The 17540-nt window shown below is 37.3% G+C and overlaps 1 protein-coding gene across 1 annotated transcript in view; it reads right to left on the minus strand.

The window, feature by feature from the left end:
• Positions 1 to 2600: 2600 nt before the first annotated feature.
• Positions 2601 to 17540, minus strand: part of EFHC2 (EF-hand domain containing 2) — a 61727-nt gene continuing 46787 nt past the window's right edge. The window contains exons 12-16 of the mRNA XM_066177308.1: positions 16455 to 16588; positions 12087 to 12284; positions 11418 to 11510; positions 4402 to 4507; positions 2601 to 2766 (exon numbers count right to left, since the gene is read on the minus strand). Coding sequence (XP_066033405.1) covers positions 2671 to 2766; positions 4402 to 4507; positions 11418 to 11510; positions 12087 to 12284; positions 16455 to 16588 — 627 coding nt within the window. The 3' untranslated portion in view covers positions 2601 to 2670. The remainder of the gene's footprint in view (positions 2767 to 4401; positions 4508 to 11417; positions 11511 to 12086; positions 12285 to 16454; positions 16589 to 17540) is intronic.

Below are 17540 nucleotides of genomic sequence, written 5' to 3' on the forward strand. Positions count from 1 at the left end.
GCGTGCTTTAAAGCCGTGGCCTCCTGCCATCTCGAAACATAACCCTGTGGTATTGTCTTCATTCAGGCCCCTCATCAGCAATGTGGAAAGAGAGAAGAAGCTGGTGGCAGGATTAGAGGAGAGGTTGAAATATTCTGGGCAGCATATGCTGTAAGTCACATTACACAAAGAGGATTATTGGGCTGCTCATTGGCCAGGGCTTTCCATTCTGGAAGCACTGCTGCTTGTAAGAGATAAAACCTGGTGAAAAGTGTTTATAGCATGTCAGACCACAGCGTATGACACACTGAGCACAGTGACAAGCAATGAAAATATTTTTCAGGCCCTGTCTTCCCTCTCCTAGGAGATTGTTTTGTGTTTGTCAGAGTTATGCAAGATGCATGGGAAAAAGGGAAAACCAAAAGTGAGACTAATAATTCAGAATGGTATTATAAACCTCCTAAAATTATCATCATCAGATGAACCCATCTCAACCTTAAAACTGAGCACATCAGTCTTGGAAGGCAGTTTGAGACCCTTGTTGTTTTAGAAACCACCTTTTGTTGTCCAGGTTTAATTTATTCATGGCAAATTAAACCCATTTTTTCCTTAAGACTACCAGTGTTCTTACCTGAACCAGATCATTTTCCTCACCTGGTAACAATGTATTTACAGAGAGTGAGGATATTAATTTAATCTGAGCCTTCATTTTATTACACTAAATAAGTCATGCTCCTTCAGTCACCTTTCTTATCTCCATTCTCTTGGTCACCTTTCCACTCTTCTCTGCACTAATTCCAGTTTACAGTTCCCTTTCTTGACATGACCAGATAAGACTAGGTCATGACTGAATAGACCTATGCACATGAAATTATGAAATGTTATATTTCTTGAACTAATTTTTTCTTTTAAAATACTTCTTTTGTCTCATACACATAAAGAGAAACAAAATTAGATGAATTTGTCGTTTCTTGAAGCCACTTGAAAGGTTCTCCATGTTCAGAGTCCCCTTTTCCTGGAAACCCTCAGCTGTACAAGATTTCCATAATAGAAATAAATCCTTCTGAATAAATCCTTCTAAATAAATCCCTGGGAACATTAAAAATTTACAAGGAAAACTGCATTCATTTAATATCAATCTCAGTCTTGGTGGCATGTTATAAAAATATCCAGCTTTCACCAAATTAGCTTCAAATACAAATTGTTGTTTAGGATTCTGGCACTGTCCCTGTGGTCAGATATTTCTTGTCATGTAAGGAACCATTTTCTTCTTTTGGATCAAAATACAATTCATGGTCTTGTATACAACTTGGAGCACTTTAGGTTTTTTTCTTTTTCATTTTGAGCCTCTGGACACTCCTTGCCCATTCTATTTCTACCCCTCCAGAGCAGCAGCAACAACATTATGCCGTGTCTCAAGACCTTTTTCACTGCAAAAAAAGGCAAAGAGCTGTCAAAGGCTGCATATTTTGCCATATGGTACAAAAAGAGTAAGAATTTCATTTACATTATCATGCAAAAGTGTAGGAAGGTATTTCTGTATAGAATCACAACTGTAAGGGGGATCGCCAAGTTTTAAAAACATTACTATTGTCTTTCCCTCAGTTTGGGGAATTGGATACATTGAATTCTCATCTTTCTAAATCAAACAATTTCTCCCCAACACTGTAATTTCAGATTAAAGAAAAAACAGGGTTCTAAATCTTCCCAAGCACCAGAAGAGGTGCAGTGGCTCACACCTCTTCCCCTTCCCCAGTGGAATCTCATGGATGCATCAGCTCTACCTCCACCTCAGCTCTTCCATTCTTCAGAGTGGGGTAATTACTCCTCTCACAAAAAGCATGAAGTAAACCCAGATCTAATCATGGCTTTGAGCTGGAATAAGCTTAAAAAGATACAAAAATTCTAACAGGAACTCCATTAAGCCATGGAGAAAGAGAAGAGCATCAATGAATTTTCAAAGGGCAAGTACAGTTCTGCTGCAAGAACGCTGCACTGAAATCGTACTGAAACCCCTTCTCTCCAGGCATGTCCCACCCAAGTAAAGCTGGGTGGGACTAACACTAAAACACATCTAAAACAAAAAGCAAGAACTGCCAGCTCCTCTGCCATGCCTGCAAAACATTTGCTTCCACTTTGGAAGGCTATAATTATTTGATACCAGAGCAGCTTTGTAGTGTGCAAAAACCTTGCTGGCGTTTCCTCCACAAAATAACCAACTTTGACATGAACAGCACTCGAGCATCACCACGGAGATAGAGCAAAACCACAGATAAGAGCCGAAGAGCAAGGAGGAAACGTGAATGGAATGGCATTATTGTGCTAATGCAGTCCGACCCAATTTTAAGAGGTCATCCAACCACTTTTGTTTGCAGAACAAAGCAGGGTCAGTCAGATTTTGCACTGTTTGACTCAAAGATTTCTCAATACTTACAAATTCTCCATGCAACCAGGGAGAGATTACAGGATCTAGTTTTAATTATGCTTGTATAAATATGACAGAGTGCTGTTGATTTAGAAAGAGTTCCAAAAACACACAAGCATACATCTCTGTTGGAACTAGAAATTAAATGCAATAAAACCTAAATCTGTTTTTTTTTTCTTGTTTTATAATGAATGTTTTCTGTATCTCTCTAAGTCATCTTCAGAGTTGAAGCATCAATCTTAAATCAGTGCCTTGCACAGATGAGATTATTCTTCCTTGCCAAACAGATCATCCAGGAGAGGAGGGTATCTGATCCCAGTCATGGGAGGGGATCGTGGCACTTGCTTCAAGATATCTTCCTTCTGAAATTAGTGACCCAGAGAATATTTTAGTATATAATAATGAAAACAAGAATCATTACAGGCTGGTCAGTATAAGATTGAATGAGCTGCTTCGATTCCACAGATAAATCTGTGAAAAACTGGGTCTTTATATAGCACATCTTAAAAGGTTACAACATGCACATTCTTATGAATGTTGCAAAAGATTTTATTAAAAATATTTTCTATCATTAGCCCTTTTGCACACATTTTTTAATTAATTCATGCTGTATTTTCTCATTAAAATGCTTATACTTCAAATTCTTGAAAGTCATCTATGTATCAACACCAAAAATCATACAAAATAATGAGATAGAGAGAAGGAATAATTAAAAAAAAAAAGCCAGCTAAACAAGCACAACTCTGCTGAAATCTATCTGTCAAATACAGGTACTGTAGCCTCAAAATACTGCTATTAATTCGTGGTAAGTCACACACAATGAAAATTGAATTCTAAAGCTGAACAAGATTTAAAACTTCTCCTTTCTCTGATTTTTTCCATTTTATAGTTACCTCTCTTAAAATATTAAATATTAAATAGTTGATTGTTGCTTAAGCACAGAATCCATCCCTAAAAACAAAGAATACCCCCTCAACAAAGCCTAATAAACACCATTATCCTCAGGACTGCTGTATAAAACATGTGGAAGGGCTTTGAGATTATCTGTACAAGACAGAAATATTCTTCACAAAGACAAAGCAAAAATAATCAGCCATGGAAAGCAGAGCAAACCAACAGCCCTGGGCCCTCATTAGACACCTCCAACAGTCTGAGATGCTACAGAAGAAAGCCTTGGTAAGTCAGGCAGGAGTGAGAAGTCTGGAGCACAGTGCCTGAGGAATACTGATTTAAACTATGCCACAAGTGAACTTGAATTGAAAGGAATGCTGTGTTTCTAAATGGTCTGAACACAATCACATTCTGTACAATACATTGGCCAGGCCACAACAGCAAAATGATGTGTTGGCAGAAGGCCTTTGGATTTATCTGTTACAAAGTATTTAAAATTCAGCATAATTGCCTTATGGACTTTCTATTTTAAAATGTTCCACTCAGCTCACGATGGCAAGATCAGATTAGTCTCTGCAGTTTGTTGATACTGCATTTTTATTTACCCTAAGTAGAAGGCTGAAGATATACAAAGTTGATCCATCAGTTCTTTTCTCTGTGCATGCCTACCAGAGATGTGGTGGTTTATGTACAGGTTTCTGAGGTTAGTTATACAAAATGCAGAGCTATTTTCTGCATATGTGTCAGTGGAGCTTTAAGTATTTTCTGACTACCTCAGCAAGTGAATAGATCATTTGACGTGTAACAATGATACTTGTGGGGGAAGCAGTACTCATGCCCATTGTCCATGGATAGATACACCTTCTTCCCTTCTCTTTTTCTCTTTTCTTCTATAAAATGTCCCGGAGATGGGATACCTACTAGGCACCTCCTTGTCCCTGTTTGACTTCTCCGCTTCATCCTAAACCTCCCTATTAAACCTATTAAAAAATAATAACTTGAAGAAAACAGGTATAAATACACAAATATGAAAAAATGTTGTAGTGTGTGTTGGCTAAAACAGTCATATTAAAGTTGGAGAAATTATATTGAGACACTGGTTTTACCTTGGGTGGCTCCTTGACCTCTGCAAAAGTTGGGGCTTGATTCTCTCTCCAGTTCAGTGCATGAATAAACTTTCTGTAGTCTACTTGCTTTTGGTTATCTGCAAACCTGAGCAGAATAGCCATAAGATGACTCAAGGTAAAAGGGAATTTTTAACAAAGTTATGTCAAGTTATCTACAGTATAATAATCATTACCTTTGGGATAATAATTTTTATACTACTTTATTCCCAAGCACTTGCAGGAGTGAAAAAATGGTATAAAATGTCAGGAACTCCTATTTTATACATTCTTTTCCATATTCTTACAATTTATTACTGGCTCTTACAGTAGAATTCAACTTCTTCAAGTTTTACTTCATTTCACTATTTTCATTTTAGTTTTGAAGCACTGCCCAACATTTTCCAACACTGATCTCCCAGCTTTTGACAAACATAGAAGTGGGATGATCAGCGCATGATTCCTTTGTGTAGAAAAGAAACAGAATTATACAGGAAACCTGTGCTGTAGCACAACTGACCTAATTTATTATGACTTCTACAATCATCTCCTGAAAATAAGTAATCCTTCAAAAATGCTGCTTGCACACACCTTGGGATCAATTTGCAATTGACAAACACAAAGCTTGCTAATGTATCAAATAATAGCCAGATTTTAAATTCATTTGGTAACAGGTTTATGGCATTGTTCTTAATTTCTATGGATAAATAGATATATTTGTATCAGTTGTGGCTGTCCCCTAAATGCATGAAGATATATTTGCTGCCAGCTAAGGTCTACAGGTATGTGTGGAAAATGCCATTTCCCTCCCTCATTTTTCTAAAATCCTTACCCTGCACTAATAAGCCACATGGGAACAGATTTATAAGTCACTTCATCCTTCTGCCATTGATTTGGATGAAGCAGCTTCAGAAATAAAAGTCCTCAATCCAGCAGAACACTGAGGTGACCCAGGCCCTTGGGAACCACTTGTTCTTTCAGTGTCACCAGCCAAATGTTGAAAGACCCCTTTGGGCTGAAGCTTGAAAAGAACAGCTGGAATGCTCTATGATACATACAGCACTGGCAGCTTCTGAAGGACACCTGTCTCACCCAACACCACCCACCTGCAAAAGGGACCCAGTTTGGGCACAAGAACATAGCCTGGAAGTGTCTGTGCCTCACTGGGGTCCATGGAGAGACACAGACACCCAGCAGGACTCAACATCTCTTATCTGGTGGGAGACACCAAGTTAAGCAATTCTGCCCTGCCATCTGGTGAGACAAAAACTACTGCACAAGGAAACAAGTATTTCAGAAAATCATTTTGCCTTGTCCTTAAAGAAATAGCAGTGCACAAAACACAGGCCTCAAAACCCTTCAATCACTGCAGAGGGTTCTGACAAAAATTGGGCATGAAGGCACTTTTAAGGGAGAATTTACAGCACAAACTTGGAAAACAATACTGGAGGAAAAATAGATCTGGTGACAGAAATAAACTGCAATAAACTGCAACTCATCCTTCCCTTCTCCTCCCCCCACACCTTTCATTTAATAGTCAGCAGGAAAGATAATAATAAAATATACTGAGAGCCATAAACAGAGATGGCAGCGATAAACTGGAATTTTAAGTACAGTGAGTTATGCTGAAGATGAAAGCGAAGTCAGAAAAGAATGCTACTGCTACCAGAATTAAATGGAGCCTGAAACACTGCCATGAGAAACCCTCCTATGACAGCCTGTTTCTTTATCATAGTTCACACGCAAGTTAACATTTTCATAAAGCCTTACTTTTAGGGAATATATCCAATATACAAGAAAATTCCCATTCCCACTTCCAGTGGGTTGTTAGTTTCAGGGTTTGTGGTTTTGTTGTTGTTTTTTGGGGGGTTTTTTGTTGGGGTGGGGTTTTTGGGTTGTTTTTTTTTTTTTTTTTTTTTTTTTTTTTTTTTTTTTTTTGCAGGTGCCAATAGGGAAAAAAAAACAAGTTTTGCATGAGATGTAGTAAGACAATCAAAAAGCATATACCTCTTGGAAAAATAATGGCACACAGATTGGAATTTCAGAACTATCAGGACAAATTGTTTTTCCTTCTACTGTTGTGTAGTTACCTTTCGCTCATTGTGAAAAGTCAAAAGATTAATTCTACCACCAAGATGCTAAGCTGTATAAGCAGGATTTTTAAACAAAGAACAAGTGAAAGTGTGTAACTACTTCAATTTTTTGTTGAGGCATCAAAGTTGAGGAGAGCATTGCTTCTGCTTTTGACAGACATTTACACAGAGAAAAGTCCTTTGATGTGACAGCACTAGTGAGCTGAGATGACAATATGAGTTTGAAATTATCTACAACCAAGAATTTTAACATGGGCAGAGGAAATGTGATTCCTAAATCCCATAATGAAATAGCTACAGAAAGCATCTTAAAATACTACTCTAGAATAACCCAGAAAGAAAAAAAAATCTACTCTTTAAATCTTTTTACTGCTGTGACTTATTGTAACAATCTACTAAAAGCACACACTAGAGATTTGGCACAGAGCATCCAGATGGACTGAGGAGATATTATCAATTTGTGCATTATTAGGACAGAGATGTCATACATTTTAGTGGCTGGAGTTAATAATGCTGAGACAGACAGTGCTCTTCAGAAAAGGAAATTAGATTTGTCTTATCAAGAAGATGCACCAAAGATAGCTTTAAACCATTCTTCTCTTTAGTTTTGCCCTGTTACTTCACCAATGGGGTTTTAGACTGTGAAAGTCACTCCTCCATCCCTATCACAGTTTGCACAGCTTCTTATTCTCTTTATCCTTACAGAAATAATTACACATTTCTGCTTCTAAAGCTACATTCATAATTAAATACTCCAGCTAGGTGAAAAATCTAGTCAAATCACATTATGATCATTCCTGAGGATGCTTTGGTGAGTAAAGGTTACTTACTAATAAGTTTTTATTTCCCATCAAGAAATCTATACCCCAAAGATTTGTGTGAAAGTTTAATGTACATGCAGAATTTTTTTAATTCCTTCATTTCAAACATTTATTAACAAGTTAATCTGATAATAAGAGAGCAGAAGCATCTGCTCCTTTAACCTTAGAGAAAATGTTGGGATTCTTCAGCCTGTTTGATACTCTTTGTGCAACAGAGTTCTACAGGGACTAAATTGTCACAGGCGTACACCTAAATTGTCATAAACTGCTCAAATTAAAGGACTTAAACCAGCAAGAACAACAAGTCAGTATTAAATAATAATGGCTACCCTCTCCCTTTTAAATTTTATATTTATACTACATTTACGCATGTCTTGAACTACCATGAATTGAACCATCAGCTCCTCAGCAAACCGAGTAACAGGAATAATTTGTCTTAAGAGATTAAAATATGAATTCTAGAGAGCCTTTTAATCACAAACAGCATAGGGAGTCTCAGACACCAAAGGTAACAAGAAGGCAGCAGGAGAAAGATCTTGTGATCATTTCCACTGCTGCTCCTGCTACTGGACAATTGCTGTAGCAGGAAAAGAGGCTTTGCTTCCTGAAAGGAAAAGGGCAGCCCTAAATAAACCATTACAGGTAGGAAACCAGGCAAAAAATTATTACCCAACCACAATCGTGGGAAAAACGGAGCAGGCAGGAGTGGCCTGGCCTGGCCTGGCCTGTAAGTGATTTGAGAACTGGAATGACCATGTAGGACACCCTCTGTCATCAGGCACTGCTACCTGAGGGACTGGAGATTCACCTTTTCAAAACAACAAGCAGCCTTCAAACAGACTCACCCCAGCAGTGTAGAGAGGTAAAAAAAAACTACACAGCTGCTTATAATAGAAATTAAAAAAGATAATTTAAAAAACCAGGGACCTAAAATTAACAACTAAATAATTGCAGTATAATCAACATGTAATGCTTGTAAACTTGTCATACATTCTTCTCTCAATTTTTTCCTTCCTTATCTGCCAGCTGTTTATAAATCCTCCAGGGAAGGACTGCTTCTTTTTAAGTCCTTGTTAGCATCAATTTAGCACTGCAGTAAATAAAAATAACAGAAAAAAAAACCCCTAAAGTCATTACTTAAGCACTTCGGCAAAATTTATTTATTAAACAAACTGTAATTGTTCATTATCCCTGCATAAATTTAAAGACATGTTTATAATGACTACTGTAGTTTTCTGGCAGAAACAACTGTGTACCATCTGCATTGCTTAATACAGTGGGATTAAATTCTGTATTGTTCTGTGATTTAAAAAGTAAGTGAGAAAAGGTTGATGGAGAAAGCAAATACTTTTTAACATGCCAGCTCAGGTATATTGGAAAAATGTTCACATTGTTGGGTACCTAAATCCTACTATTTCAACATCCCACAATTAAAAACATAAATTTATACTAGATGTAATATGAAAAGGTCTTATGAAACCCCAGTTTTTGTGTTAACTCTCCCTACACTCCATGGCAACTGAGTGGTCTTTGGGTACAGTAAACAAAGTCTTGGGTCATTCGGAGGTGACCACAAAATTGGACAGTAATTTCTAGTCCCATCCCATGCTTTTAATAAGTGACAGATCCTTGCAGTGTAATTTACAAATCTAAATAATAAATACTTTAAGAGTACTACCTTTCAAAATGGAATCATAGAGTCATTAAGTCCTGGAGAAAGTCTTTGTCACCTAATCTCAGATAGCAAAGCTGAATAAACACAGAGCTTCAGCCTTCAACTATTATCTGATCACATTGTCCAGCATCATTTTATAGCTGAATAAGGTCCAGCTAGTGCATTAGCTATATATACTGATTCTATGGGAATCACTCCAGCAACTTTTATTGTACCACTTTCTTCCTTAATAAATACAGATACACAGAGTAGGACCACCAGTTGTTTTCAAAATATCAGTGGGAAGGAGAGGAAGGAGAGGAAGGAGAGGAAGGAGAGGAAGGAGAGGAAGGAATACTGTTGACAAATGTGGCCCACACTGAATTCAAACTCCCCAGGAATGAGACTGTTCTCCATTAACAATAAACCTGCCTGTTTCATGATTCTTCAGTGTTGAAGAAAACTACAGGAAGTAGAAAGAAAGGAAAAGTAAAGTCTAAATCTTACTAAGACGACCCAATTCTTCAATTTACAGACTACTAGAAATTAAGTCCTATTAAATAGAGTTCAAAAAAATATTTCCCTGGCTCTGCACCCTCATAAAACAATCAACTTCCCAAGCAGTGCCAAGTGCATCCAGATGAAGAATGTGACAATCTTCCTCATTACCTGCAGTGCTGTGACACCACCTAAACTTCCACCTTTGAAGCTACTGATGCTGTAACTTAGAAGTGCCTAACACAGGGCTCTGTCAAATGAAGCACTTCCCACACTGATTTCTGAGGCCTGGCTTCACACCATTCTCATTTACCTTTCTCACACAGAAATCTGTAACACAGGCTGGCCTCAGACCCTTTAGAAACTAAGGAAAATGGATGGGAATTTAGAAATGCAGTTCTGATGCAGGCTGAGGAGATAAGTCTCTCCTCCACCACCTACAGAAAGAACCTACAGCAGCTGCAACCTCATCCAGCTGTCATGGGTACCTTGCTAAAGTTGGGTGAAATCCAGCCCTTGATCTCCTCCCTGTGTTCTAAGCTTATCTCTTATTTTTATTATAGTGTACTGGGCTTTTTCTTTTTAACTGCCTGCACTCACTCCTTGGGAAAGTAGAGGTTCAGGGCACAAAAGCTTTTCCTGGTATAAATTCACAAACAATAAACGTGTCCCTAGAGCCCAGGATGTGTCAGGCTTGTCTGCTTCTTATCAGAATTGAGTCAGTACATAAAGGAAAACTTCCAGGGCCTTGTTGTGCATCTATTCTAGTTCAGCCCTAAAGAAGTGGAATCTGTAAGAATCCCTTGTCTAATGTGGGATGTCAACTGTCCTTCCACAATTGTGTTGGGCAACTTGGTGGGAGTTCTAAACTATCAGCTGTAGATCACTGTTAAAATCCTGACACTTCTGAAGACTAATGCTTATAACTCAGTGTCAGAAGTGATGAACAGCAGTACAGAGAAACTTTATCAAAATGGATTCCACATTTCTGCCTGACAAGGGCTTTCCATTATTTACTAAACTCAGATACTTAATTTGCAACTCCTCCTAAAATCAAGAAATGTATTTACCTGAAAGCATATTAACATGACAGAAGACAAGACCTGTTTCTGTTTTTAACACAGTATGAAAGCACAGACAAAACATGTGATTTAAGGATTTCCCTCAAGGGAAAGAAGAAAGCAGTAAGTATGCATTTAAACATGTTACCAGAAAATCTGGCCAGGAAAACCAAGGTGTTCAGAGCACCACAGCTTACTCTGAACTCTAGTTTTAATGCAAGTGCACTAAATAGTAGTTCTTTTCACTTCTATTCCCATTAATACAGCTAGCAAAGCAATTTGTCTCAAAAAAGCTAAATGTGCTATGGAAAAGTACCAAAGCCATGCCAACACTCCTTTTCCTTTTTAAAAATGACAATAAAATATGTTTCATGTGAGATTAATAGGAGTAGCAAACTCAATTTTTTTTTTTTTTACTACTCATCAGTAGTAAATTGATGTTTATCAAGTAGACTGTCTACTTGATAAAGACACTTCATTGTATTCATGTTAGTGTGTTCCTTGGAACTCACACAATGTGCTTTCATAAGATTCTTGTTTTTAGCTCACATCTATACACAGAGACAACTAAAGCAAAAGAAAAGTGAATCTCATTGAAAATGATAAGTATCAGTAACTGTCTCTGGAAAGATTCATTCCACACAACACTGCCAAACCCCAGATGATTTACCATGCGAGGCAAAATGAAGAAAAGTTGTTAAGATGGATGCATCTGTGTTGATTATAAATATTCTATAAATAGGAAAGTCTGTGTGTGTGCAGGGACAAAATCTGCACCATGAAATGATTCATATTAGATAAATGACAAATTCTGAGGATTTGTGTCTGCAGTAGATATTTAGCATTGATTTGCACCCATGCATGCAGGTCACACTATCTGCCCTTAAGTTACCTGGTCAGTAAAGTTTCTAGAAGATCATCAGGAAGTGGCAACTTAAAGGATTTGAAAATAGTCCTGCAGGTCTCATAGGGCAACAATCCAGACCTGCACATCAGAAAGAGTGAGGTAGAAATATACATTAGGTATTTTCCAGGTTTACTTCAAATGAATGTTTCTGTGCATAGGAAAACATGTGAGGAGTATCAGGATAGAGAAAAAGACAACAAAGTTTTATGAAATTTTGCTATTACAAAGCTGAGAAACTTGAAGCTGAGAACTTTCTCATATTGAGAGCCTCAGTGATTCTCTGTGACTCTTTATCTGTGACATCAGAGAAAAGGGCAAATGAGTCACATAAAGAATCCAAATTCCTTTTTTTTCTCCCTTTAAATCATTATTTCTCCTCTTTGATTTAAAATCCTGCATTTTGCCCATGAATTGGTATCTGATGTCCCAGAATGTTCAGTACAGCATCTACAATAAAAAGTCCACATACAAAATGTAAAATAGACAAAAAGGCCGTCCTCTTCTTGTCTATTGTCAAGTGCTGAGAGAGGCTTAACATTACACATAATATTCTTTGGCCACAATATACCATTTTCTCAGCAACAAACAGAAAGTAGGTGGGTTTCCAAGCAGAGCTTTTCAAATAACAGCTTGGGATAAAGAGAGGAAACTTACTTTTCTCGGTCATTGTACAAAAACACTGCCATAAGCTGTTCAAAATATTCAAAGGCATTTTTCTTTAGTTTTTCTTGAGCCATTGAAAAGAGGAGGGACGGGTCTGTCTGACTGTCCTCTCTCACGCCATAGTGACGTCCAAGAGTGATAATTTCATGTTCTGAAAATCCTCCACCAGCAACACTGACTATCCAATTTCTGTTCACAAAAACAACAGCCCACATTAGTTTTAAGTAAATAAGTTAAAACCAGCTAATAATCATTATTTTGGGGGAGGATGTCCAAATTTCCTCAGTAGCTGTATAAAAATAAATCCTAACCATGACTTAAGTGTTTTACAGAGATGCCATACAGAGAATTACAACAAATCACAAGTTCCCCTGACAAGAATGTAAGATAGGAGGCAGAAGCAAGAGCAGCTTACACTTGGATGCTGTAACTGGAAAATCAGACCCCACGCAGGGATGAACCTGGGATGTGCTCTCCCAAGCCTGTGTGTGCTGCTCAGACAAATCAGCCCAGCCCAAGGAAGAAGAAATGTTCCTGAGATCCATCTGATGGGACACTGACAGCTCCCTCAGCTGTAACAAGGCCTTTTGTCAAATCTGGATTAGTGGAACTACACTGGCTCTATGATCCCAAACATCTGGCTCTGGTGCACTCATATTCAACCAGGTTTTTTAGCAAGCAAGCATCAGCATAGGCCTATGTGTCTCAGTCAAAATTAGATTAGTTATATATAATACTTATGATAAACTGCACTAAGAATAAACTTCACTGTAATTGCTGGTGCAATTAGTGCTCTACCTTGTGATCCCCATGAGGACCCCGAATCACTGTGATTAAACACCAATCCTTGAAAACAAATGGAAGAAATTAGTAGTCATGCACAAAGTTCTGACACAAGACCTAAATGGCTGCCTGGAGAATAATTAAATAGTTGAACTAATCTGATGAGGGATCTCTTTAACATCCATATGTGAACTGAAAACACAGAAACTTAGGACCCCTCCAAATTTACAAACTTTTAACAGGAAACATAGCTCTTCACTTGCTTCCTCTCAGAGGCTTGTGTGGTCCTGTTCAAATTAGGGGATCGCTTCATGTAATATGATTGCACTTACACAAGTAATAAAGAAAGGTTAAATACTGTAGAGTGTCTACTTTGATTTCACTGCTTTTTTTTTTTTCACATCAAATAAATCAGAATGATCTTTTATTTGCAGTGGCAGGATATAAATACAAGGAAATGGCAAGTTGTTGACAGTAGCAAACCTTATTTGACATTAGACAAACTTAATGACCAAGAGCTGGTCCATCTACTAATATTATAATTATCTTGTCAGTATTATTTTCCACTTACTGGATATTATTATTTATATTGCAGCAGCATTCAGAGATCCAGTCAAAGCTGGAGCCTCCTTCCTGCAGCCTGCAGAAACACCACTGCACACATAAAGAGGACAGTACTGCCTGATGGCACTCCAGTGCTTGGGCTGGCAGAGCTGGGGGCTGTAGATAACATCAGCCATTTCCACAGATAGGATTTCCATACAAGGCACAGAATTTTCCAGAGTCAGGATTTTAAAAGTCTTTTATTTTCTCGATCCAGTCAGTGACAATCAAATCACCTAAACCTGCAGATAAAATTATTTCACTTGGGAATTAAGGAATATTTTAGTCATTGTGAGGAACTAATGAGTAAGACCCAAGACTCACAAATAGAATGACATCTAAACTCTCCCTGACAAAAAAAAAAAAAAAAAAAAAAAAAAAAAGCGCTTCAATAATTGTTCCCACAGCATAGCTATCTCTTGTTTTACTTCTTTTTTTGTTCTAGAAGAATAAAACAGATTGCAATCTGAATTTGTTACAGAAAGAAGGAGTCATAATTGACTGCTCAAGAGAACTGCTTCTCAAGCTGAATTGAAGATAGGCATCTTTGTTAGATCCACATGGTTCTTTGTCTCTAACAGCAAACAGCCTTGCCAGTAGCTTATGAGGAAAAAAACAGACTGGCTAGGGCTATGTGATACACAGGCATCTAAGTTTTATTTATTTTTAGTTCTCTTTTTAACAAAGCTTTCAATAGTTCTAATGATGGCTTAGGGGATAGCTTCAGTGTACATCGCACATTTATTTCCTGGATGAAGTACTGAAGACTTGAGTTCTGAAAGCAGTTAAATTGTATAATTACAATTCTCTTCACCATATCATACATATAGATGTAGTTTTACATGCAGATTATATAAAATTACATCGATAGAAAGGAAGAAATCTGAACAGCCAAATTCAGAGCAGAGTAAAGCCTCAGCTGTATTTAAGATAAGGAAAGAGGACTGTTGTTGGAGCTGTCATACAGATAATTGCCTGTACTAAAAATAATCATTTGTTGTTAGTTATAGTCATGGCAGATTAAAAATAAACAGAGATGTACACAATAAGAAACTGAAAGAAAAGATATTCTATTCACAATAAAGTATCCTGGAATTTTCATAGATGTAAAGAAGTGCTCTTGTTTTTGTAATTAAAATCGCTTCTTTCATTCTAAAAGAAGATACACAGATAATAATGAGAGCCTTCAGATTGCTGGATGTAATAGAAGCTAACAGAAACAAAACCTACTATCACTATAGAGCACAAATGTTCAAGGTTCCTTAGAGGCAAATTCTTCCTCTGGCAGTGTGAACATCCCGTTTGACTCCAGGCCTTCCCCCACAGGAGGGATGGGGACCATTAAAGGGTGTTGAGACTGGCCCAGGTGAGCACTGAGGCCCAGAACACCCTGATTATTTGGGTTCCCCTCATTTCCTGCTCATGGTGAGGGCTCCTGCATTTTTTGTGGCTGAAACCAAGTCCCTCAATACCACATGATCAGACATATCTCTCTCCATGTCACAGAACAGCACCACCCTAAATTAAACAGTTGAGCTGTTCACAGCTGCACAGATTATGTCCATGATTAAATTTACACCCAACTGAGCCTCTTCTGGATAAAATAAAAACCTTTCCCTGTCATTTAAAAGCACAATCATCCCTTCTAAAAGTTTGCTTCTCTAATTCTATTATACAAATGTTCCAAACCTTTGAGTTGCTCTTAGTGTATGCACAAAGTTTTGCAGATGATTATTTCATAATTTGAACTAAAACCATATTTTTAAAAATTTTAAATAATAACCTTGTACATAGATTAAAAACCTTTTCCAGGTGCCAGAAACTTTCTCCCATTATATATGAACTTTCAATTATCTCCCTTCTTATTCAAGTAATAGCATCTTCCCTCTTAATGTAATTAGCAATTCAAAATCTTGCTTCTACTGAGTAAAATATCAGAGTTCAGAAATATTTGACCAAAAGTTGCCAAAAACTGTGGCCTCTTTTAGTTTAAATCCTACTTTTAATTCACTTATTTTTCATTTCAGAATACCAGCTTATTTTAATTTTACTTTCACTTTGAATTGCTGAAAGAACCTTCTGCTGATCTATTTCATTTCTGAGGTATTTCAGAAGCAATTCCTGCCTTGGTTAGCATTCCTATGGAGATGACATTCCATGCAATATTCATCTACCTATATGCCTTAGTTATTATGACAGTTCCTAAATAGACAGTGCATTACTTCTGTGAAAACCAAATGCTTCTAAGTTAAGTTTTTTCCTCTGTTACACACCATTAACTTTACCAGTACTGTGCCCAGCATAGTTCATACACTCAAGTGCTCTGGCTGTGGCATAAACTGAAATCAGTTTGTGTTTGAACATGATTTCCTCTTTCAAGTACCTCTACATCTGCCCATTGCCATATCTGGCTCATTCCCAGAATCCAGATTTCTGCTCCCTTTATCTATGCTTAAATTACTATCCAAGTATTAATTATTTGTCTCACTACTGCTTTCCAATCTTTTTTAAACATGCTTAGCTGCCTTCTATAATTTCAATATGCCTTTCTTCTGTAAAGACTATCTTCTTTACCAATGGTTCAAAACCCAAACACCACTTTCAGAAGGCAAGTTGAATATTGCTACTTGAATTTCAAAACTACTGTCTGACTCTCAGGATGGACTTTTCTTTATCTTTCAGCAGATATGTTACTGGTGACTTGTGCCCTTCTTCACAACACTCTGTGTCAGCTTCATAAAAGGTAGACACATTTCTGTTGTGCTTTTCAGCTTACTTGAAACTATTATTTTTTTTTTTTTCTGGAGCATGGGTTTACTTTCTTTTTCACACATAATCTCCAAGTACCTGCAAAACAAATCTATGTCACTTGTCAGCTACTGGACAGAAAACATCAAAACCCAGTCATGCTTTATACATTTTTGAGGGAATGTGCCTTTATTAAATATTAAAACCCCAAACCCACTGTCTTACCTGAAAGTGTCATACCCAATCACATTGGTATGCTCAAGGTCAGCAGTAGCAAATGTCTTTCTGATTTCTTTGGCACAAGATTCAGTCATGTTCTTCAGTTTGTTGAGGATGACACAAATATCAGCCATGAGAAACTTAAAAGAGGAAAGACATAGATTATAAAGACCTGAAAGATAGGATGCCATCCATAGGGACCTGTCCAGGCTGGAGAAATGGGTCCATGGGAATCTCAGTAAGACTATCAAAAATATAAACAACTCCACAAAGATCATCAGATCATGCATTCTCAGAAAGTTTCATGCATTTAGAACATCCACTTTTGCTCGAAACATTGCATTTTTAAAGCAGAAGTAGAAACATTTGAAGTACAGTTCTAATAACCTGGTCCTCATTTTATGTTGGTGCACCTCACTGAATTCTCAAGTCAAATTTCACCATGGTAAAGCTAATTTTTCACCATTGGCTTCAGTGGAATGTTCCAACAAATAGCCTCATTCATTTTGGACTACATTGACTTACATACTCAGAAATAGCACATTGGAAATTTTTTAGGAACCAATTTTACCTGTTGTGTATGAAAATGCTTAAATGTTTATTTCTTCCTAAATAAACCATTAAAATAAATTTGAATTCAGATTAAAGAGAACTGAAGTCCTAAGGCTTTCAGTCTATATTCAGACTGTTATGTTGGTGCTCTACCAAAGATTTATTCGCTATACTCATTTTTAATATAAAACACAGAAGTATTTAGTCATTAAATTGGGGGTGACTTCAAGTATGATTATCTGCTATGTCCCAATATCTGTCATGCTCTATCTAGCTCAAAAAGCACAATGGACTGCCTGAAAATTTTTCTTCCATTTCTTCCAATAGCAATTATTTGAAATTAGGTATGACTGCATTAAGGACCAGGACATAAAAATCAGGCCTCAGTCCCAACTCTGCTGAAGTGTGTCTGTAGCTTTGCATCAGCTCAAAATGATCTAGAAAAGGGTATTTAAAGTCCCTATGGCACTGCCAGAGCAGTACAAACTGTTCCAAGTCTAATCGATACATCACCTCTTGCAGGTTTTTCTCAGAATTGGA

The sequence above is a fragment of the Chamaea fasciata genome, unplaced genomic scaffold, assembly GCF_029207755.1.
Source record: "Chamaea fasciata isolate MVZ Bird 193981 ecotype frontalis unplaced genomic scaffold, bChaFas1.0.hap1 SCAF_2, whole genome shotgun sequence".
Taxonomy (NCBI): domain Eukaryota; kingdom Metazoa; phylum Chordata; class Aves; order Passeriformes; family Sylviidae; genus Chamaea; species Chamaea fasciata.